The sequence below is a fragment of the Acanthopagrus latus genome, chromosome 11 (genome assembly GCF_904848185.1).
Source record: "Acanthopagrus latus isolate v.2019 chromosome 11, fAcaLat1.1, whole genome shotgun sequence".
Taxonomy (NCBI): Eukaryota; Metazoa; Chordata; class Actinopteri; order Spariformes; family Sparidae; genus Acanthopagrus; species Acanthopagrus latus.
The window spans coordinates 635,874-663,373 of NC_051049.1; the positions used below are offsets into that span (position 1 = coordinate 635,874).

The 27,500-nt window shown below is 43.8% G+C and overlaps 4 protein-coding genes and 1 long non-coding RNA gene across 11 annotated transcripts in view; 2 read left to right on the forward strand and 3 right to left on the reverse strand.

Annotated features, from left to right (window-relative positions):
• LOC119028267 overlaps positions 1–215 on the forward strand; it is a 1,661-nt gene extending 1,446 nt beyond the window's left edge. Inside the window, exon 2 of the mRNA XM_037114041.1 lies at positions 1–215. This exon is cut by the window's left edge and continues 909 nt beyond it. The gene's annotated coding sequence lies outside the window, so the exon portion shown is untranslated.
• diras1a (DIRAS family, GTP-binding RAS-like 1a) overlaps positions 1–6,506 on the reverse strand; it is a 13,767-nt gene extending 7,261 nt beyond the window's left edge. The window contains exon 1 of one of the 2 annotated variants that reach the window (XM_037114043.1): positions 6,103–6,506. The gene's annotated coding sequence lies outside the window, so the exon portion shown is untranslated. Of the gene's footprint in view, positions 1–6,090 lie in introns of both variants that reach the window. The other variant, XM_037114042.1, reaches the window with a different exon arrangement.
• apc2 (APC regulator of WNT signaling pathway 2) overlaps positions 1–27,500 on the forward strand; it is a 58,301-nt gene that overhangs the window by 10,739 nt on the left and 20,062 nt on the right. For 4 of the 6 annotated variants that reach the window (XM_037114033.1, XM_037114036.1, XM_037114034.1 and 1 more), the window contains exons 6-12: positions 1,948–2,031; positions 18,945–19,106; positions 20,578–20,668; positions 21,000–21,327; positions 21,668–21,776; positions 21,887–22,000; positions 22,188–22,262. In XM_037114033.1, the coding sequence (XP_036969928.1) occupies positions 1,948–2,031; positions 18,945–19,106; positions 20,578–20,668; positions 21,000–21,327; positions 21,668–21,776; positions 21,887–22,000; positions 22,188–22,262 (963 nt within the window). Of the gene's footprint in view, positions 1–1,947; positions 2,032–11,675; positions 11,709–15,747; positions 15,977–16,076; positions 16,363–18,944; positions 19,107–20,577; positions 20,669–20,999; positions 21,328–21,667; positions 21,777–21,886; positions 22,001–22,187; positions 22,263–27,500 lie in introns of those variants that run through there. The other 2 variants (XM_037114037.1, XM_037114038.1) reach the window with 2 other exon arrangements.
• Positions 12,128–17,736, reverse strand: LOC119028270. Its single transcript, XR_005077640.1, has 4 exons — positions 16,992–17,736; positions 16,296–16,521; positions 13,205–13,338; positions 12,128–12,607 (listed from the first exon to the last, which is right to left on the reverse strand). It is a non-coding gene; the product is annotated as an uncharacterized LOC119028270 (long non-coding RNA).
• Positions 22,288–27,259, reverse strand: LOC119028266 (E3 ubiquitin-protein ligase TRIM39-like). The gene is made up of 5 exons (XM_037114039.1): positions 26,144–27,259; positions 24,281–25,303; positions 23,889–24,123; positions 23,742–23,776; positions 22,288–23,492 (listed from the first exon to the last, which is right to left on the reverse strand). The coding sequence occupies exons 2-5, from the start codon at positions 25,188–25,190 to the stop codon at positions 22,933–22,935; spliced, it is 1,740 nt and encodes a 579-aa protein (XP_036969934.1). The 5' UTR covers positions 25,191–25,303; positions 26,144–27,259; the 3' UTR covers positions 22,288–22,932.

Sequence of the window (27,500 nt, forward strand, 5' to 3'; positions counted from 1 at the left end):
AAGTTCAGGTTCCATTTCCTCTTTCTCTCTCTGGTGATGTTGCACAGTGGAGCGGACTCTGGCACTGTCTGAGCAACTAAGTTTGAAGTTTAGTTAATGTCAGCTTTTATCATTAAGCCCTGTGAGTTGCCAGTGAGTTAGCCACTAGAGAGGGTGTTCTTTCAAGTGTGTCAATATTGCCCTTTGTGTTTAACAATAAAGTCAATTAAACTTTATATGTGTGTCCGACATCCATCACTGCTGCACAAAACTCAGGGTAAGACCACGTGTCCCATTGACCTCCATTCATTTTGTCTATTGGACAAATAAATGGAGAATCTTGAAAGTTGAACTCTGAAAAAATGCCCAAGTTGCCGAAGGGCAAACAAACTAATTTTACTTTGATAACCCTATAGAACATGTTACTGTATAAAAGTTCACTGTACTCAACATTTCTGGGTCAAACTTTTGGCAATTAGACTAAAAATTGCATATTTTTCGAAATTTCACAAAACTTCATGTGTTAGGTGGCACCCCTAAATCTCAATGGATTTCCTCAAAACTTTGGAAAAGTCATTTTTATGTTAATTGGAACAAAATGGAACATCAGCCAAATTGATATTTTGAAATTAAAATTTCCCATTCAAATTTGATGCACCCTAATATATATATATATATATATATATATATACATATATGTATATATATATATGTATATATATATATATATATATATGTGTATATATATGTATATATATATGTATATATATATATATATGTATATATATATGTATATATATATATATATGTATATATATATGTATATATATGTATATATATGTATATATATATATATATATATATATATATATATATATACACACACACACACACACACACACACAGGTCAGAGGTTAAACTGAGTTCAGACGGAGCGCGGCGGGAACAAAGTGTCTGGATGTAATTAGTGTCATCGTGTACATCCATCACAATGAGCCTGTAATGACTGTGTGTGTGTGTGTGTGTGTGTGTGTGTGTGTGTTGATCACTCAGCCTCACTTTATTCTGTTTATCAGCCCAGTGACCGTTGGTTCTGATTTAAAAGTTCTCAGTTTTGCCTGAGTAAAAAGAAATATAATGTTGTAGCTTCAACGTGTGAAGAGTTCAGTTCAGCAGCAGGATCAGGTTAGCAAACGATCCTATTTCATCAGTCGTTAAGTATGATACAGTCTGTGATGTCTGTGTTTAAGCACGGTGTCGCTCACATCATGTAATACACCCGTCGATCCACTCCAGGTCTGAGGGTGCCGGGTGACACGTAGCACCTGACGGTCCAGTTAAAGTGTCTCTCAGTAGATTCACTGGATAAAGTCTGGAGACTTTATATGTGACGTTTATGACCCAGACAATATAAAGTGTGCTGACCAGTGTTTGTGTTGCTGTGACATTTAAATCTTCACTGCCTGAACACGTCGTCGTCTCTCCTGATGAATCTCGTCCTCTCTGAACTCTCCCAGTGTGATTCACAGACAACGTGACGAACGGGAATGAATTAAAGGATAGAGCGAAGGCCTCTGGGAGTTTCCCAGCATGCCGAGCTGTGTCCCCCCCCCCAGGATGACTAATGAGCATTGATTAGAGCTTTGCATCTCATTAAAGAGGAGAGCAGAGAAAAACCAGAGAGGTTTTTATGGAGGAGAGAAGAGATGATTCACCCTCACACATGTTCACAAACATCAGAGGTCTGCTGGCTGTTCAGTCACGTGTTCAATGAGAGAATCAATCCTGAAACCATAGGAGCCTTATTTTATATACATCATTATCTACGACTGGTGTTTATATTTTATTCACCAGAGCAAAAAGTCAAAGAACAAAATAATAATCCCACTGAACTCATCGTAGATTAATTGATATGTTGATCATCAGAATGACTTTTGTGATTGTTTTGTTTTGTCTCTTTTATATCAGGAAACTGAATCTGGAGTTTTGGACGGCTGGTTTTACCAAACAAGACACCTGAAGATGTCACACTGGACTCTGGGAAACTATCATGTATGTTTTATTATTTCTTCATGATTTACAGAGTCATAGATAGATACGGGTAACATTTCTGTCCCACAAGGTATTTACACTAATGTTCCCCAGGCTCAGTTCTGGACCTGTGAGACCCGTCTGAGGCCTCAGAGGTTCTTAATGTTCTCAAGCCGTCGGTCACATTTATGTTCCGCAGCCTCCACTGAAATGATGAAAGTGTTAAAAATGTCTTTAAAAAACGACTTCATGAAGCTTCAATCAGTGATCGAACATTATTTCAGAAACTGTACCAACACTAACATGTAACACTGGGCTGCTTCTCTCTTCATCACTGACTTTCTGTCTCCACAACCTCCCACTATATAACATATATTTAAAAAGGTCACGTTAATTAGATACAGATTATTTTCTGTGTGAGCTGCTGCAGTGAGGACACCTCTGAGCCTCTGTCGGCGGGTCGCTCCACCACCTGAGCTACTGAGCGGCCTGATGTCAGACTTTTAATGTGAAACATCTGCAGGAAGTTTTAGTAAAAACAACATCTCTGTGTGAGACGCTGCAGCTGAGATGTATTAATATAGATTAACACTCAGGAGAAAGAGGAAAATCACATTAAAAAAAAAACAATGTTACATGTTTTTTTTGGATTTTCTGTTGATGGAAATCTGGAAATGGACACAACCGTCCCTGACATGACAAACGGACTCTATCAGGACGGCAGTGAAACGTGGAGGCAGTGAATCGAGTATCTCTGTGATGCTGGTTAATGATGCGTCTCACAGCTGAGAGCCTCCTGCAGCTCAGACCATCGCTGTAACGTCTGTAGATCAGCAGAGTTACCATCAGAGCATCCGCTGCCTCCGCCCACTGCTTCCTGCTCCACCAGCCACCAACTGTCCACAGCATGAGTGTGTGATTCAGGAGACCTGCTCCATGTTCAGATAGCTAACCATGTAATGCAGGAACACACTAGTGAATGTGTAGCTGGTGGTGTGAGCAGATCGTCCCTCTTCTGTCTGCTGTGCCTCAGAATCAGGATGTTAGCTAACATGAAGTACAATAACAGTTCCAGCTGCAGTCAGCGGCTGTGAATACTGTTTTATTGAGCTCTATATTACTTAAAATATGTTCTACTCTGACATTTAAACTTCTCATCTGTACTCATGATTTTATTTCATGTATTTAGTTTGAGGTTTGTTGGAAGCAGCCTGAGAATTAAGGTTTTAATTTATCACTGTCAAAAAAATTATACATGTATAAGAAATCAGTTTCTCAGCGCTGACGTCACTGCTCCTTATCTCAACCACACATTTAGACCTCTGACTAATCAGCAGCTCGTTAATCAATCTGTACCACGCACACACACACTCACACACACACACACACACACACACACACACACACACACACACAAAGAACATTCAGGTGCTCCCATGGTTACATCCAGAAAACAGAATGGATGCTTTTGGTAGGCAGGTGTGTGTGTGTGTGTGTGTGTGTGTGAGTGTGAGTGTGAGTGTGTGTGTGAGAGAGAGTGTTGTCTGGTTGCCGTGGCGACGGTGCTCAGACAGCAGAGATTCATATACTCGGAGACAAGCGCAAACATGTCATCATCGGCAGGGCCGTTGTCATGGTTACCTGCCTGCCCACATCATCTGACATCACTTCCTGTGCGGAGGCGGCTGGCGGGGAAAACACCACCAGTGAGCAAATCAGCCGCAGAAAATAAGAGCTGAGCTTCAGAGAGATGATGTTAATATCATATGCATACATACATCTAATATATATATTATTGGTCTGACGAGCTGTAACGACTCAAATATCATCAGAGAGCAGGTCACTGAAAAGCTTTATGTTCTGAGTCCAGATCAAGATGATCAATAACTCATTCAGAGTTCATTTAGGCTGGAAAAAAGGCAAATGACAGCTGATGACAGCATTCATACACAAACTACAAGTAACACAATGAAATGATAACGGAGCTGCTCGGCGTGCTGGAGTCACGACGTCTGATCAAGTTCACATCTGTTCTTTCTATCATTCATCTTTAGTATCAACTTTTATTTCAGCTCTAAATACAACCATGCTATTTGGTGTTATTTAGAATATTTCAGTAAGTTAACTCAAACTCAATGAATAAAATAAGACGATGTGTGTTTGCTACAGAGTGTGACATCATCAGGGTTTTCTCTCTGATAAAGATAAAAAAAGATCTGTGACTGATGGTGATATTTCAGTCTGAATATCTGAAGATAATCACACTATGATTCATTAGACCTTTGCAGTAAAGTGTGTGTGTTGATCTGTTGTGTGTGTTCATATTCTTTAAAATGTCATAATTGAGAGAAAAAACTCAAAAATGACGAGATAAAACAGTTGAAATTGTGTTGAAGAACCAGTTCAGTGTGACGTCGGCTTCAAACTGCTCTGAGTGTTTTCACGCTCTCTCGTGTTTCTGTCAGAGTTCAACATTTTTACAGATTAACAAAGTTCATTTAGTTTTTCAACAGCCAGAATTCACAAGTTCTCAACGTGTCTCCGGTTTCATCCATCATTATAAAATATAACACAACAGTAAATTAAGCTGAGTGTGTTTCAGTCTGCTGTCAGCTCGTCAATAATAACACCAATATTCAATCAGCTGCATTAGATTAATACTTTGTCCTGCGCGTGATGCTCTGGTAGTTTCCTCTCACTGTCTCTTTGACATGTTTTATGTTTCAGGAGCCAAAGAACGATAAAGTTCCTCATTATTCTGCCAGAATAAAGATGATTATCTCATAAACTCGATTATTACCAGCAGAATATGATAATCTGTTTCCTGTCAGCAGCTCTGACTGCGTTTATTTTACTACAATATTACAATTATCCTATAATATTATTATAATATCCACCATTAACATATGATAATAGTAGTAATATTCATATGTTTTATGCTACTTGTACTTTATGCAATATTGTACTTTTTACTTCCCTACAGTTATTGGACCAGTACAGATTATTAATACTAAATATAATCAACTAATAAGTAATTATATATTGTTATAGATTAAACTGTTCATTATTACAGTGAGCTCCATCTTCATCAGCTGCAGCATTGAAGTGATGACGAGCACATTAATCATCACTGAATATAAAACATATATATATATATATATATATATATACACTCTGCATGCTGATGAATCCGATACACTTTATTTATACAGCAGGTTTTCAAACAAAGAACCTGAACAGAAACAGGTTGAGAGACGAGTGCACATGAAGCGCTATCACATTAAAACTTTAAATCATAAAAGATAAAAACAAGCAATAAATAAAATACTGCACGGAAAATTTGATTTAAAATGTTTATCAAATGAAATATTAGAATAATAAGAACTACAGTAAAAATGTAAATCTGGAATGAAATGAAATGTAAAGCCGGCGTGCAGGACTGTTACCTCAGACGAGTTCATATGTATATATATACTTTTACTTTTGGTACTTTACATTTATTTTGATGCTGATACTTTTACCTCTCAGTAAAATGAGGAGTGCAGTACTTTTACTTCTTCACCTTTGTACACCAGTAATAATGAAATACTACATGACTGTAGTATTTCTGTAGTATTTGTACTCTGACGCCTCAGGTGATGATATCTGACAGCAGTAACAGGCTGTCCTGGTCTCTGTCATCACGACACACAGCAGCCCACTTACACAACACTCACACACACACTCACACACACACACACACACACACACACTCACACACACACTCACACACACACTGACCCGCTGCTTTGTCCTCATCAGCTGCAGACTCATTATCTCCTCTCATCATGTTAATCAGTCTGACTCCGCTCAATAGTAACGATCGAGCACGCGCACAGCCGGGCACGCGCGCCCGGTGGCATGGACACACAGTTAAACATACGCACGCACACACACACGCACAGTTATGAAAAGAGCCCCAGCAGCAGCATCGAGCCGGGCGGGGAAAGCACGCCGGCCGTGGCGCTCCTCCGCCGGGCTGCTGTCTGCGCGCTCCCCGCTGTCAGTGAGCGAGTGTCGGTGTGATGAGTGCGGACTCACCGCGGCTCCTCTGCGGCTCCTCTGCGGCTCCTCTGCGGCTCTGTGTGCGGGGTTTGTCTACTCCGGAGCGGCTGTGAGCATCCTGAACCCTCCGCTCTCTGACTCACATCATCATCACCATCATCATCATCAGACCTGCTGCTGATCAGCACACATCAGCCCTCCTCCTCCTCTTCCCCCTCCTCCTCCTCCCTCCATCACCTCCTTCCCCCTGGCACAAACAACAAGCAAGACTTCCGCCTGGGTTTTATCAGAATAAAAGCACGATTCTGTACAAACTGTTGGCAAAAACCTTCATTTCATCATGAAACACATTTTTTTAAATCATCTTAATTTTACATATTCTTAAAAATATGACATCAGATAAAATAAATATATAAACGAGCCAACACGAAGCCGTGTGAGACTGAAGTCTGAATACATTCACATAGATATAAAAGTGTCTTCACTCTTATTTTGAAGGCTGTGATCCTCAAGCGGAAGTGTCATTTTCAGCCTCCACACCTCATCATCATCGTCACCACCATCATCATCTTCATCATCTTCCAAAGTATAAATACATTTTCCCTCCACACCTTCACCTCCATCAGCGTCACTCAGACACGTCACCCAGAGAGAATATAGCAGAGCTGAGAGCCTCCATCTTCATCTTCATCACCATCTTCATCATCTTCATCACCATCTTCATCATCCTCATCACCATCTTCATCACCATCATCACATCTTCATCATCCTCATCACCATCTTCATCACCATCATCACATCTTCATCACCATCTTCATCATCACATCATCTTCATCACCATCTTCATCATCTTCATCTTCATCACATCTTCATCATCCTCATCACCATCTTCATCATCACATCATCATCATCACCATCATCACATCTTCATCTTCACATCTTCATCATCCTCATCACCATCTTCATCACCATCTTCATCATCACATCATCATCACCATCTTCATCATCTCATCTTCATCATCCTCATCACCATCTTCATCATCTTCGTCATCCTCTTCATCACATCATCATCTTCATCATCATCACGTCACCATCATCCTCATCACCGTCATCATCTTCATCACCATCTTCATCATCCTCATCACCATCTTCATCATCACATCATCATCACCATCATCACATCTTCATCTTCACATCTTCATCACCATCTTCATCACCATCTTCATCTTCATCACCATCTTCATCACCATCATCACATCTTCATCTTCATCACATCTTCATCTTCATCATCCTCATCACCATCTTCATCACCATCTTCATCACCATCTTCATCATCACCATCATCACATCTTCATCACATCTTCATCATCCTCATCACCATCTTCATCACCATCTTCATCATCACATCATCATCACCATCTTCATCATCTCATCTTCATCATCCTCATCACCATCTTCATCATCTTCGTCATCCTCTTCATCACATCATCATCTTCATCATCATCACGTCACCATCATCCTCATCACCGTCATCATCTTCATCACCATCTTCATCATCCTCATCACCATCTTCATCATCACATCATCATCATCACCATCATCACATCTTCATCTTCACATCTTCATCACCATCTTCATCACCATCTTCATCTTCATCATCCTCATCACCATCTTCATCACCATCTTCATCACCATCATCACATCTTCATCTTCATCACATCTTCATCTTCATCATCCTCATCACCATCTTCATCACCATCTTCATCACCATCTTCATCATCACCATCATCACATCTTCATCACATCTTCATCATCCTCATCACCATCTTCATCACCATCTTCATCATCACATCATCATCACCATCTTCATCATCTCATCTTCATCATCCTCATCACCATCTTCATCATCTTCGTCATCCTCTTCATCACATCATCATCTTCATCATCATCACGTCACCATCATCCTCATCACCATCATCGTCTTCATCATCATCGTCACCACCATCATCATCTTCATCATCTTCCAAAGTATAAATACATTTTCCCTCCACACCTTCACCTCCATCAGCGTCACTCAGACACGTCACCCAGAGAGAATATAGCAGAGCTGAGAGCCTCCATCTTCATCTTCATCACCATCTTCATCATCCTCATCACCATCTTCATCACCATCATCACATCTTCATCTTCATCACCATCTTCATCTTCATCACCATCTTCATCATCTTCATCACCATCTTCATCATCCTCATCACCATCTTCATCACCATCATCACATCTTCATCATCCTCATCACCATCTTCATCACCATCATCACATCTTCATCACCATCTTCATCATCACATCATCTTCATCACCATCTTCATCATCTTCATCTTCATCACATCTTCATCATCCTCATCACCATCTTCATCATCACATCATCATCATCACCATCATCACATCTTCATCTTCACATCTTCATCATCCTCATCACCATCTTCATCACCATCTTCATCATCACATCATCATCACCATCTTCATCATCTCATCTTCATCATCCTCATCACCATCTTCATCATCTTCGTCATCCTCTTCATCACATCATCATCTTCATCATCATCACGTCACCATCATCCTCATCACCGTCATCATCTTCATCACCATCTTCATCATCCTCATCACCATCTTCATCATCACATCATCATCATCACCATCATCACATCTTCATCTTCACATCTTCATCACCATCTTCATCACCATCTTCATCTTCATCACCATCTTCATCACCATCTTCATCACCATCATCACATCTTCATCTTCATCACATCTTCATCTTCATCATCCTCATCACCATCTTCATCACCATCTTCATCACCATCTTCATCATCACCATCATCACATCTTCATCACATCTTCATCATCCTCATCACCATCTTCATCACCATCTTCATCATCACATCATCATCACCATCTTCATCATCTCATCTTCATCATCCTCATCACCATCTTCATCATCTTCGTCATCCTCTTCATCACATCATCATCTTCATCATCATCACGTCACCATCATCCTCATCACCGTCATCATCTTCATCACCATCTTCATCATCCTCATCACCATCTTCATCATCACATCATCATCATCACCATCATCACATCTTCATCTTCACATCTTCATCACCATCTTCATCACCATCTTCATCTTCATCATCCTCATCACCATCTTCATCACCATCTTCATCACCATCATCACATCTTCATCTTCATCACATCTTCATCTTCATCATCCTCATCACCATCTTCATCACCATCTTCATCACCATCTTCATCATCACCATCATCACATCTTCATCACATCTTCATCATCCTCATCACCATCTTCATCACCATCTTCATCATCACATCATCATCACCATCTTCATCATCTCATCTTCATCATCCTCATCACCATCTTCATCATCTTCGTCATCCTCTTCATCACATCATCATCTTCATCATCATCACGTCACCATCATCCTCATCACCATCATCGTCTTCATCATCATCGTCACCACCATCATCATCTTCATCATCTTCCAAAGTATAAATACATTTTCCCTCCACACCTTCACCTCCATCAGCGTCACTCAGACACGTCACCCAGAGAGAATATAGCAGAGCTGAGAGCCTCCATCTTCATCTTCATCACCATCTTCATCATCCTCATCACCATCTTCATCACCATCATCACATCTTCATCTTCATCACCATCTTCATCATCCTCATCACCATCTTCATCATCCTCATCACCATCTTCATCATCTTCATCACATCTTCATCATCCTCATCACCATCTTCATCACCATCACATCTTCATCTTCATCACATCTTCATCATCCTCATCACCATCTTCATCATCCTCATCACCATCTTCATCATCTTCATCACATCTTCATCATCCTCATCACCATCTTCATCATCACATCATCATCATCACCATCATCACATCTTCATCTTCACATCTTCATCACCATCTTCATCATCCTCATCACCATCTTCGTCATCCTCTTCATCACATCATCATCTTCATCATCATCACGTCACCATCATCATCATCCTCATCACCGTCATCATCTTCATCACCATCTTCATCATCCTCATCACCATCATCGTCTTCATCTTCATCACATCACCATCATCTTCATCACATCATCTTCATCACCATCTTCATCGTCACCATCTTCATCACATCACCATCATCTTCATCACATCATCTTCATCACCATCATCATCGTCACCATCTTCATCACATCATCTTCATCACCATCATCATCGTCACCATCTTCATCACATCATCATCATCACCATGATGAAGATCCTGACAACATGAACAACATTTAGCTGCTCTGGCAGCTGTGAAATATAAATATTTTATGTATTAAATGTCTTTTTCTGTAATTAATGGATTAAATGATTTTTATTAAACAATAACAATAATTCTGATTGGTTCTTACTGAATGTTGCTTTCTGAAGTGAGTCTGGAGACAAATGTTGTACTTTTCACTCCACTACTTTAGATTCCTTTAGTTACTAGTTACTTTACAGATTACGTGCTGCGTCCTTTTGAATTATTGATTTATTCCACACTACAGCCAGTTGTTGTGCTGATCAGCTGACTCTGAGTGTGTTATATAAACATACTTTACTGATACTTTTGATTTTTAAGTACATTTGATATCAGATTACTTTCAGACTTACCATATTATATCTTATTATGTCTTTACTTTTACTGGCGTATGAAAGCTAAAGACTAAAGCTGTCTGACTAATGTAGTGAAGTGAACGATGGCTGCAGCTGAGGTGTAACAGAGTAGAAATATAAAGTTACATGAAGTGAATATACCTGAGTAAAGTACAAGGAGTTTGAATTTGCACTTAACATCGTACTTGAGTAAATGTACTTAGTTACATTCCACTAATGTTGTGCTGCTGATCAGATGTGACCTGAACTTCCGGTGACGTCACAGCTGATCACGAAGTGACTGGTCACGGTCACATGACTGATGGAGCACGAGCGTGATGAAGATGAAGCTGCGCAGTGACAGAGCGGTGGCGCCCTCTGGTGGACAGCTGCGGTGCTGCAGAGAGGAGAACAAACTAACAAACTGTCTACACAGGTGAGTCCGACTGCAGGAGGTTCTGACAGAACCAGACTCCGGTTCTGCTCCCCTGCGGGTCCTGCATTTAAAACCTCACTGGGGAAAAGTAACTAAGTACCATCAGTTAAATGGACTCAAAGTAAAAGTGCTCACAGTGCAGAAAGTTGCACTGATTGAATGTAACTAAGTACTTTTACTCAAGTTCAGTTTCGAGTTAATTTCACTGAGTGTTTCTCTGTAATGTAACTTAATGTAACTGTAACTAAAGTAAATGTGGTGAAAGAGAGTGAAACCTTTTAAAGGCGCAGTCCGTAGTTCTGGTGCAGAAACGTGATGACGAGCAGAGAGAGAGGCCCCTCCCCCCCCCTCCTCTCTCTCTCTCTCTCTCTCTCTGTCTCTCTCTCTCTCTCTCTCTCTCTCTCTCTCTCCCCCGTCTGAATGTCGCGCCTCCTCCCTCCTCCTCATCCTCCTCCTCCCTCCTCCCTCCTCCTCCTCCTCTCGCTCAGTGATCTTCAGCTCTGTTCGGAGTCATGAGGTAAGGACGCACCCCTCCGTCTCTTTTTCATTTTAATTTATCTTAATCTCGTATTTATCGTTAATCAAACGGTCCACACGGACCCGCTTGGCCCGACTCGGTCCGGCCCGGTTCGACTCGGCTGTGCTGTTGAACGATCAGGGACAATGAGGCTGGTTGTTTGGCGCAGATCAGACGGGAGGAGGCTGAATGTGAACCTGCAGCTGCTCAGAGCTGCGGATTCATTTCCATCGTTCATGCGGCTCCTCCAGGCTCAGATCCAAACCCGGACGGGTTTATTGTCCTCCATCCTGCAGACAGAGGCTGGAGGATGAGGGGTGGAGGAGCTGATGAATCATAGATGTCGTCAGAAAAAAACAGCAGCGAAAATGATTTATATATTTCAGAGGTCAAATATGAAAAACATATTTACAGCTGAATCCTGGAGATAAAAACATGACAGAGATTTTATTCATCATTCAAACACCAGAGCTGCTTTTTCTCCAGTCGGGCGTCAGGATGTGTTGCATCTGATGGTTTTTGGCCTTGAATGTCTCCTGCAGTGTCTCTTGGTCTGAGCTGGTTTTGGGTCCCAGTCTGAGCTGGTTTTGGGTCCTGGTTTGGTTTTGGGTCCCAGTCTGAGCTGGTTTTGGGTCCTGGTTTGGTTTTGGGTCCCAGTCTAGTTTATGTCCTGATGTGAGCTGGTCTCACTGGTTCATTATGTGTCTGATTGGTTTGTGTTTAATCTAGATGCATATGAAGGTGCTGGTGCTGATAGCTCGGAGTCCGAATGGATGTGCTGCCCCAGAGACTCTCCGCAGCTCCAAATGTGGATTCATCCGCTGCTGGAAATAGTCCCAACACACACGCCTTCCTCAAACTGTCACTTCCAGTCACGGGTCAGTCGGTCCGACACGGTCCTGCTGACAGAAACCAAGAGAAGAAGTAACTGAGTACATTTGCTCAGGCACTGTGTTAAAGTACAAATACTTAAATAGTAATAATTATTAAATACTTAAATTACTTTGTATTTGATAAGTTTAGTTACTCGACATATTCAGATTACAGACTCAGCTGACTGATGAGGATGTGTGATTTCTTAATGCAGTTCTGAATGTGAGAGCAAACGTTCTGAAGCTGTTTGAACTCTAATAACTCTGATCACGATGAACAAATTAATACACTTTATTATTTCACCGCAACTGTTATTAAGAACTTTAATTTGGGACATTATTTGAATCTTAATTCAGTGTGAGAAGATTTAAAACTGTCTCTGCTGTGACTCAGAGCGCCTCGCGGACAGGAAGTCCTCCAATCAGCTGGAAGAGGCGGCTGTGATGTCACGTTACGTAACGGAGAGTTTTGGGAGAGAGTGATGTGTTGGACTGAGGTGTGACGCTCTCGCTCCGACCTCTGACCTTCTCACTGTGTGACTGAGTTTAAAGTGTGTCGTGGAGGTGGAGGTGTCTCCCTGACAGGCGGCCATGTTGTCTCCAGGTGTGTGCACGCTGACTCACTCTGTGATGTCGTGACGGTTCGCTGCTGTGTTGAAAGATGTCGGCTGTAGAAGCTTCATCCATGTTGAAACCGTCTGCTGTTGGACCTCCTGGTTCTGTTCTGGTGCAGTAGCCTTTAAATTAACTCTGTCCCTCTATGGAGAAAATACAGAAGACAATGGGATAATAAAAACACATTTTTTTATTGATATAATTATAATTCATTCATTCTGAGATGAAGCAAATGTAAAACTGGGACTTTAGACTGAAGCTTGAGTTTCTTCAGAATCACCCGATGTGCTGACTGAGACCCAAACCAACATGTCGGTCCGTCTCTTAATACTGTCTGACTTCCTGTCTGTGGCCCGCTGGTTCCTACTGAGGTCTTTAAAAACTCTAGTAGGCATTTAAAGTTTCTTTAGAAAGCCCAGTGAACTTCATCGTCTCATCAACACAGCACCAGAACCAGCCTGGAGCCAACTGGGTCAGAAAAGGTTGTGAACATGATGAACATCACAATAAGAACTGCAGTTCTGGTTCTGATTCTGTATCTGTGAAAACAAATCATTTTAAATCAGATGATGATACACATGAAAACATTCGGGCTCATTAAAGACTCAAAACAACGTATTTTTATGTTGAGATTAAATCAAGACAACAGGTCGAAGCTGTGTTTGGACCCAGAGAGTTGCTGGATGTTTGCCTGATTCCACTCCTCCTCCACACCGGCGCCATTTTCTCCTCCTCCACCTCTCTGCCTGCCTGGAGGATGCGGTTGCCATAGTAACCAGACGGTCCCCAGAGGGAGGAGGAGAAGAGATGCAGGCCGGGAGGATGTGGGGGATGGAGCAGGTGGTGGGGTGACTGACAGTCTCTTTGTTCAGAGACATGCTTTTAATACGTGAACATTTATTAATGAGACAGTTACAGATGTGGCCACCAGCAGCAGGACGGGACACTTAAATCAACATTAAGTCAAATATTTGAGTCAACTTCAGTCACATGTTCTTTGTTTAAATTCATTAAACTGAGCTAACAGCAATCTGCGTCGTCAGCAGATTTCTTTTAAAACATGTCCGACAGTTCGATCAGGTTGTTGAGTGGGTTGTACTTATGAGTTGAGATCAAACACTCACAAGCTTTGAAGCTAGCGGTCCGACATGAGCTAACACATTAACACAGCTAACGTTAGCTGGAGCCAGGCTCACTCAGTCATTATTCTGCTGCCGTAAACTGACGCCCAGCTAGGCTGCACCAGCGAGACTCACTAGAGGATTTAGCACAAGGTGACACCGCCGACTGACCCGTATGATCGACTAAACATTAGCAAACAGATCTGCGTAGTTAACAGTAGTAGTTAGAGAGAGCTAACTAACTGTGAATGACTTCAGCGTCTCTTCAGGTTGTTTGTATTCTTCGAGGTCATCGCTGTGTCTCATCCTGCTGAACAGTAAATCGATGTGTCTGGAGATCTGTTCTTGATGATGTCACTAATGGTCACCTGAGAATCCCCTGCTGGAAAAACCAGCATAGACCAGCACCAAAACCAGTACCAAATCCAGTACCAAAACCAGTACCAAATCCAGTACCAAAACCAGCACCAAATCCAGTACCAAAACCAGCACCAAATGCAGTACCAAAACCAGCACCAAATGCAGTACCAAAACCAGCACCAAAACCAGCACCAAAACCAGTACCAAAACCAGCACCAAATCCAGTACCAAAACCAGCACCAAATCCAGTACCAAAACCAGCACCAAAACCAGTACCAAATCCAGTACCAAAACCAGTACCAAATCCAGTACCAAATCCAGCACCAAAACCAGCACCAAAACCAGCACCAAAACACAACATAATGCTGTGTTTGCTGCACACGTCAGTTAGACGGACAGATGGATGAAAATGTTGATGTTTAATGTGTAAAACCCATCAGCTTGATGGTGGTGAATGCTAACAGCAGCACTGCTCGTGTTTAATGTTTATTTTGATCATGTGTAGCGAACTAGCAGCTAACAGCAGCTGAGAGTCTGCAGTCAGTCACATTCACTTTCTTTCTTTCTTTCTTTCTTTCTTTCTTTCTTTCTTTCTTTCTTTCTTTCTTTCTTTCTCCTCTCCTCTCCTCTCCTCTCCTCTCCTCTCCTCTCCTCTTCGGTCTCTTCTTGTTTCATCTCCTCTCTGTGTCGACTCATATTGGGGTCACACGCCTCAGAACAGTGGTTGCCATAGCAACTGCACCGTTAACGGGCTCCATTAACGCTGGTTAAGTCTCGGTCTGATTCGTTATCCTCCCGGGAGCTTCCACATTTTTTCTTACCCAGCATGCTCTGCAGTGACTGCAGCAGTGAGCCTTGTGTGTGTGTGTGTGTGTGTGTGTATGTGTGTGTGTGTGTCAGATGACAAGAGAGGCAGAAAGAGCCATCTCTTGATGTAAATATGTCACCATGGCGATAGTGGGGGATGTGGCCCTGTTACCATGGTAACACTGAACATCAATATGTCAGAGGTGTTTGATGAGACACACACACACACACACACACACACACACACACACACACCTGCTGAGGTCTGCAGTATCACAGAGACCTTCACACACACATTTCTTTATTTAGACTTGTGAGGACTGATGTGTCCTCTAGCTCTGAACCTGAGTCCTCCTGTGGAAGTAATCAGATTACAAGTGATGTTAGTGCGTGATTGGTGGAGACTTTTCACTGATGATCAATAAGCAATAAGCTGCTGTGAAAATCAAGTTTTACTAAAGATCTCTAAAACCAGCTTTAATTACAGTGAACAGTGAGTTCTGTTGATTATTTAATTAAAGTTTGAATCAGAGGTGAAAAGTAACTTTAAATACAAATTACATTTACTCAAATACTGTGTTTCTGATTACTAGTGATGATGTCAGACGGCGGTGCAGGGAGCCTCTCCCGTAACCTGAGAACACGTTTCTCCTCTTGCGCCTCCCCTTACCCACAATCCCCCTGGGGTCAGCTCCTCATTATGAATGCAGCAGTGACATTTGCTGCACTGACTGGCTGCTGACTTCAGATCTGCTGCACTGAGCAGAAATCACCTGAGCATCAACTGGAAGAGAGCAGGGTTGTTTACTTACTGCCTCAAACAAACAGACAAACAGCAGAGTCACTTCCTGTCTGCAGCCGGCTCTGGTCTGAGTGAAGGTCAGTGTCTGACGTAGAGCTCACTGAGCATGTGCAGCTCCGACCCCGGAGCGATGACCTCACTGTGCCACTCATCGATCTTTTCATTGGATCGTTTTTGATCTCTGCGCTTCTTTGTGAACTGTGGTGGGATAGAAGCAACACGGTCGAATGATAACACTAAAAGAGAATAAAGAGGAAATATTGATATTAATAAAGACAACACAGGATGATGAACTTAACTTAAAGGGCAGGTTCACAGTTTCCTGAGGTTGTGTTTGAGGAACAGTTCAAACAGAAAGTGTTGCAGCATTGTGCTCAACAACTGAAGCTCTGAAAACATTTTAGTGAAAAGAAAAAGGCCAACATACATTTAGGTGTTTATTTCTAAAGATTAGCTCCTTCATTCAGCCTAATTTGCACATTTAAACATATACATAAATGAAAAATAAATATCGGTAGATCTAAAATGTGAGTAGTGTTGCTGTGTTTAATCATCGGTACAATATGTCCAACGAACAACAAGGTGATGACTGTAAAGAGGTCGGACAGTAATGAAGATATTAATAATGATGATAATAATGATTGTGATGTCCAACTGTTTAGCCTGTTGTTGTTTGTGGAGTAATGAGTGGAAACTGTGATCGTACTGATTCAGGATCAGATGAGTGGAGGAAACAGCCGCAGGACAAACTTAGATAACATGTTATCTAACAGACTGTCAGGGAGCTTCATGTCGGTGTGTTCACAGCAGAAACACACTCAGAACTGAAGGGACACATGATCACAGACTCCCTGTGAGCATCTGCTGAAGACATTCATCTCATTCAGTAGTATTCTGGGTTTGAGACCTTTATGTTCTGGTTGGTGGTACTGAACGGATCCTTAAGATGCGTTCAGGTCACGTTGGTAAAACAGGAAGAACAACAAAAACTAAGGGTGCTCTCACTGGGCAGACACAGGGTTAGTCACTGATTTGCTGCAGTTCACGTGACATCATTGCGATCCACTTGGAGGCGGGCTGGACAAACTTTGCCCTCCACCAGAACAGGTCCATCAGGACGGCTCAACTCAGCACAATAGGACCGGCTCAGTTTGAATCTGTTCGGCCAGAAATGCTGGTAATAATGCCACTGACCCCAAAGTCCAGCTCCTTTGATCAGTGTGGACACAAGTGAACCGTACCTGGGTCCAGTTCGTGAACTGTGCCTGGGTCTGCATGAAGAGGTGGTCTTGAGTTCTGTTCATGTGTGCTTGGGTCCAGTTGGCGTCAGGTGTGAAAGCAACTGTACCAAACAACGCCTGAGTGTGACTTCTTGCCGGATAGCGTCCTGCAACTTCCTGTTTCAGACTCAGGTGTAGTTGAGTGCAGAGCGACGTTACTAAAAACAATCATACTCTGCAGGGGCCAGAACATCAGAACATCAGAACATCAGAACAATCAGAACAATCAGAACATCAGAACAATCAGAACATCAGAACAATCAGAACATCAGAACAGTCAGAACAGTCAGAACATCAGAACAATCAGAACATCAGAACAATCAGAACATCAGAACAATCAGAACATCAGAACATCAGAACAATCAGAACATCAGAACAATCAGAACAATCAGAACATCAGAACAATCAGAACATCAGAACATCAGAACAATCAGAACATCAGAACATCAGAACAATCAGAACATCAGAACAATCAGAACATCAGAACAATCAGAACATCAGAACAATCAGAACATCAGAACATCAGAACAATCAGAACATCAGAACAATCAGAACAATCAGAACATCAGAACAATCAGAACATCAGAACATCAGAACAATCAGAACATCAGAACATCAGAACAATCAGAACATCAGAACATCAGAACAATCAGAACATCAGAACAATCAGAACATCAGAACAATCAGAACAATCAGAACATCAGAACAATCAGAACATCAGAACAATCAGAACATCAGAACAATCAGAACATCAGAACATCAGAACAATCAGAACATCAGAACAATCAGAACAATCAGAACATCAGAACAATCAGAACATCAGAACATCAGAACAATCAGAACATCAGAACATCAGAACAATCAGAACATCAGAACAATCAGAACATCAGAACAATCAGAACATCAGAACAATCAGAACATCAGAACAATCAGAACCTCAGAACAGTCAGATGATGTTCTGACTGTTCTGCCCCTGCAGAGTGCTCCACCCTGCTCCTCCCTGCTCCTCTCTGCTCCTCCCTGCTCCTCCCTGCTCCACCCTGCTCCTCCCTGCTCCTCCCTGCTCCACCCTGCTCCACCCTGCTCCTCCCTGCTGCTCCCTGCTCCTCCCTGCTCCTCCCTGCTCCTCCCTGCTCCTCCCTGCTCCTCCCTGCTCCACCCTGCTCCACCCTGCTCCTCCCTGCTCCTCCCTGCTCCTCCCTGCTCCACCCTGCTGCTCCCTGCTGCTCCCTGCAACTCCCTGCTCCACCCTGCTCCTCCCTGCTCCTCCCTGCTGCTCCCTGCTCCTCCCTGCTCCTCCCTGCTCCTCCCTTTGTGAATTGTCAGACTGTATGAGTGGATGCAGCTTGTAACACTCCTCCACCTGTGTGCTCCTGCAGGAGGTGCTGCAGAGTGTGAAGATGGCCAACGCCGTGGCTTCCTACGACCAGCTGGCCCACCAGGTGGAGGCGCTCCGCAAGGAGAACTCCCACCTGCGGAGGGAGCTGGAGGACAACTCCAACCACCTGTCCAAACTGGAGACGGAGACCTCCGGCATGAAGGTCAGTCTGGAGACACCAACACCACCACCACCGTCACTGTCTTGACACCGTCACTTGATCTTGATTTGTGTTTAATTCTCTCTTATCTTCATTAATTCATGTGTTTTTCTGCGTGTGACAACGAACGACAGGAGATAAAACACAACATTCAACACTCCGTCTCGGGGAGAAAATGTAAAAACCTCGGCATTTAGAGACATTTTAATTCTCTTTTCTCCTCAACAAGTTGAAATCAGCAAATCTGTGACGTCTAAAATCCAGCTGTATTAATCAGAGAATAATCAATAAGCACACTGAGACAGAAACTGTAAAACCAGGCTAAGACCCAAAGCTGCAGTAAATCCACTCAGCTGCACACACATAAACACACATGGACATGCACACACGCATGTGACCGCACACTGGGACTCACGTGTCCAGATGCTGAAGCAGCTGGATTATCAGGCTGAGCTCAGCTGATGTGATCAGAATCAGGACGCCCGACACACAAACGGACGAGAGGCTCAGAGTGACTTTCACCTGCAGCAGGTGAGTCTGCAGGACGACATCACAGCTCCTCTTTACCCTCCTCATCAGACAGGCGGCGTCTGCCGGCAGGAGCAGGTGAAGGAGTGTCGTGATGTTTGATCTGCTGCTGGAGGATCTGACCTGTTTCACTGGATTATTTTCTTCTGTGGATCCACGTTTTTATCTTTCCGAGCCTCTGATGTCGACACTGTTGAATCGATCGCTGTGTGTGATGCTGGATCTGAGCTGTGGTGAGCCGAAGCATCCGGAGACACTTTAAAGGTTTAAACCTGAGTGTTGAAGCTGCAGCAGCAGTTAGTAGCAGCATGTAGTCAGGAGGAGGTTACATCTACACCGTCTACACACCAGGACTGGTTCTGATCATAACAACAGTTAGAAACCTTTAAATGTGACACAAATGTCCCGAACATTTCATCATCCCACATTTAAGTCACATGACTGAACAGCTGTTTCTGCTCCAAGAGGAGAAGGAGGAGGAGAAGAAGGAGGAGGAGGAGAAGAAGAAGAAGAAGAAGAAGGAGGAGGAGAAGAAGAAGAAGAAGAAGCTGTGTCCGCTCTCAGCAGCTGCCAGCATAGATTCCCATCTAGATTCTTAGATTAATATGGGCTGAAATTTGTGCCACTACAAACTGAATTTCAATCATCAGTATTTGAATTTGAATTGCTAAAGATTGATAAGATTCACTCCAGACCAGCTGATGGAAACACCTCGTTATGTCTTCTTCTTTAGTGAGATTTCAGCAGCTTGCTTGACAGCACAGAGGTGCAGTGCTGACATCATTCTGTCTGCAGCTCACTGCTGTTAGCATCTCTCTGGTTCTGTGGATTATTGACCTGGATGCTGGATTACTACAGAAAATAATCTGGAAAAAAAACCCACCATGTTCTGATCCTTCCTCTGTGAACATGTTTCTTCATCAGGTTTCTCCTTCTTCTCCTGCAGGAGGTGTTGAAGCAGCTGCAGAGTAAACTGGACCAGGAGGCGGGAACACTGGCCTCGTCCGGGAGGAGCGACGTGCTGCACCAGCTCAAAGGTTCAATCTGACGCTAAACTACAGCCTGACATTCACTGACATCAGGTTCAGTTGTAATGTTCCTTTAAAGTCTGTCCTGAGTGTCTCGAGTCTCCTCTGGGACCAATCATCATCTTCAGACACACCAAGTGACACACTCATCTAACCTGATTGGCTGCAGCTGGTTCTGCTTCATAACGACTCAATCCAGTTAAACAATTAATTAATCTCAATTAGTTCAGACTGAAATTCAATCAACTCCCACTGATTAACAGTTTGTAGAGACTGTCTGTGGGAAGAGAGTTGGTGTGTTTGAGTTATTGATCGATTATTGATCCTCTTCCTCCCTCAGAGCTCCACATGGACCTCACCAACTACTACGAACTCAAACACCAACCTCACAAGCTGAGGCTGCTGACGGACAGTCTGGGAGGGGCGGAGCTCGACGACCGCCTGGCTCTGCCTCCTTCCTCCTGCTCCTCCTCCTCAGCGGCGGCGGCGAGCAGAGCCAAGAGTCCGATCAGACCTTCGTCTCGTCTGAGCGTGTCGTCCGGGGGCGAGGCCGCCGCAGTCATGCTGCCGCATCACTTCCTGGACGGAGCCCCGCCCAAAACTGCTGTGATCAGTGGAGCGGACGGGCGACAGAGCGACCACCACGTGGAGGAGCTGTACAAGGAGAGGTGAGTGATGTCGTTAACATCAGCTCAGCAGTCATCCGATGCAGTTCATGGTTTGGATTCCAGAGGTGGAATGTAACTAAGGACATTTATCGAGTACTGTTCTTGCAGTACAGTGGTTCTTGTCCGGTCCAGTTCTCTGACAGCTCTGACTGAAGGTCATTTAAAGAGTGACTTTGTAATTAGTTTTATTTTGATTTGATAAATTTGTCCTCCGTAGCTACACGACCAGAGCCGAGGTCGTGTAGCATCCTCTTATTTGGTGTGAGACTGAGCAGCTCCACAGTTAGCAGCCACAATGCTAACTGTAATATCTGGTGTGTGTGTGTGTGTGTGTGTGTAGGAACCTCCTGCTGGGTGAGATCGACCGTGAGGAGAGGGAGCGCTGCTGGTACTTCAGCCAGCTGGAGGCGCTGTCACAGAGACTGGCTCAGCTGCCTCGCATCGACACGGTGAGAACACACCGTTGTGTCGTATTAGTCAAGGTGAACTTTGACCTCTGACCCCTAACGTGTGTGTGTGTGTGTGTGTGTATGTGTGTGTGTGTGTGTGTGCGCTGCAGTTCTCTCTGCAGATGGATCTGATCCGGCAGCAGCTGGAGTTTGAAGCTCAGCAGGTTCAGTCTGTGATGGAGGAACGATTCGGCACGAGTGACGAGGTGGTGCAGAGGACACAGGTGAGACTGAGGCTGCTGATTGGACTGTTAGTCACTCACCTTTATATCAGGGTCTCCTGAACCATATAGTCTGTATATACAGCACACACACAGAGTCATGTATGTGACTGTTGTAGGGATACAAAACAGACATCTGGTTGGTAGAACAGAAACATCTGGACGTGTCTGAGCTGTGTGTGTGTTGCAGATGCGTGTTTCTCGTCTGGAGCAGCTGGAGAAGGAGCTGCAGGAGGCCCGGGGCAGTCAGGAGAGCCAGCTACAGGTCAGACATATACAGTAACACACACACACACACACACACACACACAGAGCGCAGAGACAACAGCAGACTCGTCTGATTTTTTATTATAACAGTTTCATAAATGTTTGATTCCTGACATCAGAACTGATCCGCTGCTGGAAGTTCAGTGTTTCAGTTTCAGAGTCTGTTGGACTCTTAAGGTGGGCAGGTGTGTGTGTGTGTGTGTGTGTGTGTGTGTGTGTGTGTGTGTGTGTGTGAGTGTTAGTGTGGATCATAGCTGATGATTTGTGATGACTGATGGGAACAAGCTGGTGTGGTTCTGCTCCAGTCGTGGTCTGTTGGTGTCGACGGATGAAACCATAGTTTAATGTGACGTGTTTAAGTCCAGTTGCTTCGGTCGTCAGCCGTCTGTCAGCGCTCCCTCAGGATCAACTCTGAGATTTTCAACAATCTTTTTCAACACAAATGTTTCAGCACGTAAACAGTGACAGGACCTGACAGCCACAGCTGTTACTGACCAGTGTTTGAATTAGTTTCTGTTCCATTCTGACTGTCAAGCGAACTTCTTCATGTTCATGCCTGACTTCAGGAAGCGTCTGTAACTTCTCGTGTTAGTGTTAGGATTAGGATTAGGATTAGGCTCTGTCAGTCAGTGTGCTTGACTCTGCTCCTCTGTGAGCTGCAGGCAGCATCACTGCAGCAGTCGCTCCCAGTCTAACTCCACCTGACACAGCGACACCGAGCCGTCGTAGGCCCAGACCCAGAACGCCGGGTAGAGTGGCTCAGTGAAGGTGGAGGAGAAGGTGTGAAGGTGGACCATGGCGTCCTGAGAGACGCAGTAGAAAGACAGAGAGCCTGTAGACCAGTCCAGGTAGACTCCCACTCTGTGGCTGAAGGGTCGTGGTGAGGAGGATCTGAACCTCTTGTTCTGGTGACACGGCGTGTAGCTTCCCTCTGAACACTCCAGACTCCACGACCGCTCGTTGTGTCCCAGCAGGCAGCTCGCCGTGTCTCCGCCTCTTGAGATGTTGTTGTAGCAGACGCCTATGTCGGCGCCGCCGGTCCACTCCACCTCCCAGTACACCGAGTCCAGCAGCCCCTCCCTGCACAGGACCTGAGAGCAGCACGTGAACCGGTCCGGGTGCTCCGAGGGGTGATGGTCCGACCAGACTCGAGTCGCTCTCCTGTTGCAGTCAGTCAGACGCAGCTCTGAGTTGGCGGTGTTGGGGTCGAGGGTCAGATAGCAGGCGACTGAGAGGAAACAGAGAGAGCAGAGGAGTCAGACAGTCGTCTGCTCAGGCTCACACTCGAATGTTCATCAGCTCGAGTCATACGTGAGATGATCTAACCACCGTTTTAATAGCTATAATAATTTGTAGTTTTATCAGAAAATAATAACAAAGCAGTTCAGTTGTTTCCAAACTGTCTGATTCTGTTCCGGCTCTATGCAGATGATACTGTAACGTTTGTTATCTGATGCAGAAAGATTAAAAGTCTTACAGTTTTTCACCGACCACTCGTCTCCAGTCCGAACGCTGCGAGAGCAGAAAGAATCTCGAGGTCACACAGCTGAACAGGATGGAAACACTTCACTGTGATCGTGAGGGTGAAGAAACAGGCTGGAACTGTTTTCATCTGTCCACTCACCTCGAGTCGTCTTTGTTTGGGTCAGTCAGACTGATGAGGCCGAGGCCAGAGGACAGAGACGCCCAGGGACCAGTCTCTTCTACTTCTACCTCTACTTCTACTTCTTCTTCTTCTTCTTCTTCTCCTTCTCCTTCTTCTCCTTCTTCTTCCTCCTCCTCCTCTTCCTCTGTGGTTGTCTCGTCTTCCTCTGACTCAGAGTGGTCAGGGAGCTCTTTACCGTCACGTCTCTGTTCAGCTGTAGAGTTAAAACATGACTCACATTAAATTGTTGACGATTCAGCACTTTTACTGTTTACCTCTGTTTTTATATAAAATGTCTTATTTCTACATTACGTGCTCAGCAGCGACAGCTTGTTTGGGTCCAGCTCTGGGTGTTCAGGTGATGAACGTACCTGCCTGTGTTGCAGGTGTCACCTCCTCCTCACTTGCTGCTTCAGAGCGTCCCGTCCGCCCAGTTTTCTCCTCACAGACACTGAGATCTACACTCAGCTGCTCTTGCATGTTATGACGGATTTTCTCCGTCTCTTCATTCTTCTCTGAGGGGTTTCCTCTAACACCATCGTCCACTTGTTCCTCAGGTGTCTCTAGACTTGTCTTTTGAACTTCCAGACTGTCGTCTGCTGGTGGGGAAGTCTGGAGGTCTGTTCTGAACAGACTCTTCAGAGGCCGTTCAGATCTGGAGTCTTTTATCTTGAAGCTGTTTGATGGGTCGTCCTTCGGAGGGTCTCTCTCCTTTGAAAGACCGATTCTGAAGACGTTAGAGAGACGGTTGATTGTCTTCTCTGTGGACTTTGTCTCTTTGTCCTTTAACAAAGTGAAGCCAAAGACGCTGCTCACGTCTTCTTTCAGCTGGCTCAAGTCCTCCTTCAGAAGGTCGAGTGTGCTGCTGGCAGCTTTATTTTCTGCCGGAGCTGTCGGCCGGTCCTCACCCTCCGTCTTCATCTCTTTGTCCTTGAATGAACCGATGCTGAAGATGCTGCTCACGTCTTCTTTAAACTGGCTCAAGTCCTCCTTCAGAAGGTCGAGTGTGCTGCTGGCAGGTTTACTGATCGTCTGACTCGATGGCCGGTCTTCACACTCTGACTTTGTGTCTTTGTCCTTGAACATTTTCAACACTTCCTCTGTAAACTGGCTCAAGTCCTCCTTGAGGAGACTCAGCGGGTTCGTGGTCCTTTTCTCCCTCTGATCTGTCTTGAGAGGATCCTTCCTCCTCATGTTGTCGTCTTTTCGCTCACCGGAGTTTGATTCTCTCGTGTCGTCGTCCTCTTGGAGACGTATTTCAGGTTCTTTATCAAGACTCATGTTCTGTCTGTTTTCTGTGACGCTCAGCCGAGTTTTGTTGATTATTATTATTATTATTTGCAATGTTACATTTTGAAGCTTCACTTGATCTTCTTGGAGACTTCAGAGAGAACCTGTATTTACACATCAATGTAGAACTCAGAAGAATTAGTAACAAATGATTTGGCATTGACACATTTTTTGTCGAGTAATAATATTTGATTTTCTTTGTTCTTTTCCATTCGTTGACCATCGTGACACAGAGTTGACTTCTGACTTTAACGTTACGTGAAGGTCACGTTACGTTACAGTCTCGCGGTCCACAGAACAGTTCTGGAGCTTCACAGTAAAACAGAGTTGCAGCGTTGTGCTGAACAGCTGAAGCAGCTGAGACTTGATTTAAAAGAGAGACAGAGGTCCTGCAGCTGTCGCTGGATCACTGTGATACTGTGGAAAGCTTAAAAACAGGATTTTTCTCAGGCAGGTTCTGCTCATGTGAGGAGTGATTACTGAGCAGATCTACAGTCATCGTCTCCATTCTCACAGTCCTTCTTGGTTTTTAAGTCTCCCTCAGTATCAAGGTGATCCAGTGATGGTTGCTCACGTCTTGTCGACTACGAGCTTCACACGACTTTCCATCAGGAAGAACTGTAGTTACTTTGGAAAGTGTAATCAGGCTGAAACATGCAGCAGGTCGTCTGTCACAGACGAGTTATTATCTGGATTTTGACCTGATTTGTCTTGGATGAGTTTTAGTGTGGATGTGTTGGATATGTTGGGATTGTCACTGTGAGCACAGGAACTGCCTGACAGAAACATTTCACATCTTATTCTGTCAGACCGACAGTCCAATTCAACAAAATGTTACAGTGTTAAACCGCCGAGCAGAATATCGTAGTATGAGTGAAGCTGTCTGATCAGAGACGGTTCAGATATGAAGCTTCTACAGTCGTTTAACTCTGTGCGAACATTACCGTGTGTCTCTGCGGCTCTCGGCTCGTGTTCAGGCCTGTTGAAATGAATCTGATGATGTGGTTTCAGTTGGAGTCGATCAGTCAGCTCGTGTCAGTCAGATGCTCGCTGTTCTCAGCTGCATTCTTCTTTGAAAACACAACAAACACTTTAAAAACTTTAAATCCAGCCTGTTTCCTCCGTCTGTAATCTGTGTCCGTCTCTCTGTGTGTGAAAGGACTCGACATTCTGATCCACCTGAACTTGTTTCTGGTTTCTGGTTCGACCAGTTCGTCTCCATACTTCAGTCTGACTGCTCAGCTGCTGACTGGCTGCTGATTGGCTGATGTGCTCTGAGCTTTGGGTTGTTTCTCTGTGGGCGTTTCTGTGTTAAAGAAGACCATCTCATCTTCTGACCATCTTGTTGCTGATGCTAACATGTTAGCAACCAGCTGCCTGCTTTCACCTCCAGCAGACACAGATCAACGTGACGTTCATGTGTTCTTTGTGTTTGTGTCCTGAATTCTCTCTTCTCGCTCTGAAACTTCTGTTTCTGTAGCTGCTGATCATCCGCCATGTTCACCTGCTGCTCTCTGACTGTCCGCCTGCTGTCTGTACTGTTCAGAAGCTTCATCAGCAGAAACACTGAGACTGAACCGGACAGGAAGTGTGCCGGAAAACCAAAACATGGAGCTTAAAGAGGATAAAAAGGCGTCAGAGAGCTGATGAAGCTGCTCAGAGTCATTAAATATTCATGAGCTGTTTACATCTTTACAGTTAAACTCTCTCAGTAAGACAACAGATTGTTTGTTGTGAATCACTGAACCTGTAAATCAGTCAGGTGGGACTGTTGGGGGAGGAGTCTAACCTCATCAATAATACGGCATCTCAGCTGTGCTCATTAATTATTAAGCAGGCTGAACTCAATGTGACCTGAAACACAGAAAGAATCATGAAAAACATTTTTTCTGTCAGAAATCATTGAACTGATGATAAAAAATGTATTGAATTATAAAAGTAAACTGCATTAAAACACACTAAATAAAATGATTTCATTGAAAATCACAGAAGAGAAAAACAAAGTTTGGAAAGAAACTAATTTGGAGATTTGACCAGAAAATATTCACTAATCACACCAAGATTATCGTCAGTAAGGCCGACAAGACGATGATTCAGCCTGCTGAAATAATAATAATAATAATATTAATGATAATAATAATAACAATGATCATAATAATAATAATATGAACTTTCATATCATCAATTGATGAATGAGGATTTATTCTTACAGGTTCAGATGAAACTTTAAGTAGTAAATAAAATGAGCTCCACATTAATCAGCTGCTACATTAAAGTGATGAACACATGAATTCATCAATA

Coding starts and splice junctions, on each gene's coding strand:
- LOC119028266 (XM_037114039.1), bottom strand. CDS start 25,190: ATGAGTCTTGATAAAGAACCTGAAATACGTCTCCAAGAGGACGACGAC. Junction 24,124..24,280: donor GACACCTGCAACACAGGCAG/GTACGTTCATCA, acceptor TTAACTCTACAG/CTGAACAGAGACGTGACGGT. Junction 23,493..23,741: donor CGAGTGGTCGGTGAAAAACT/GTAAGACTTTTA, acceptor GTTTCCTCTCAG/TCGCCTGCTATCTGACCCTC.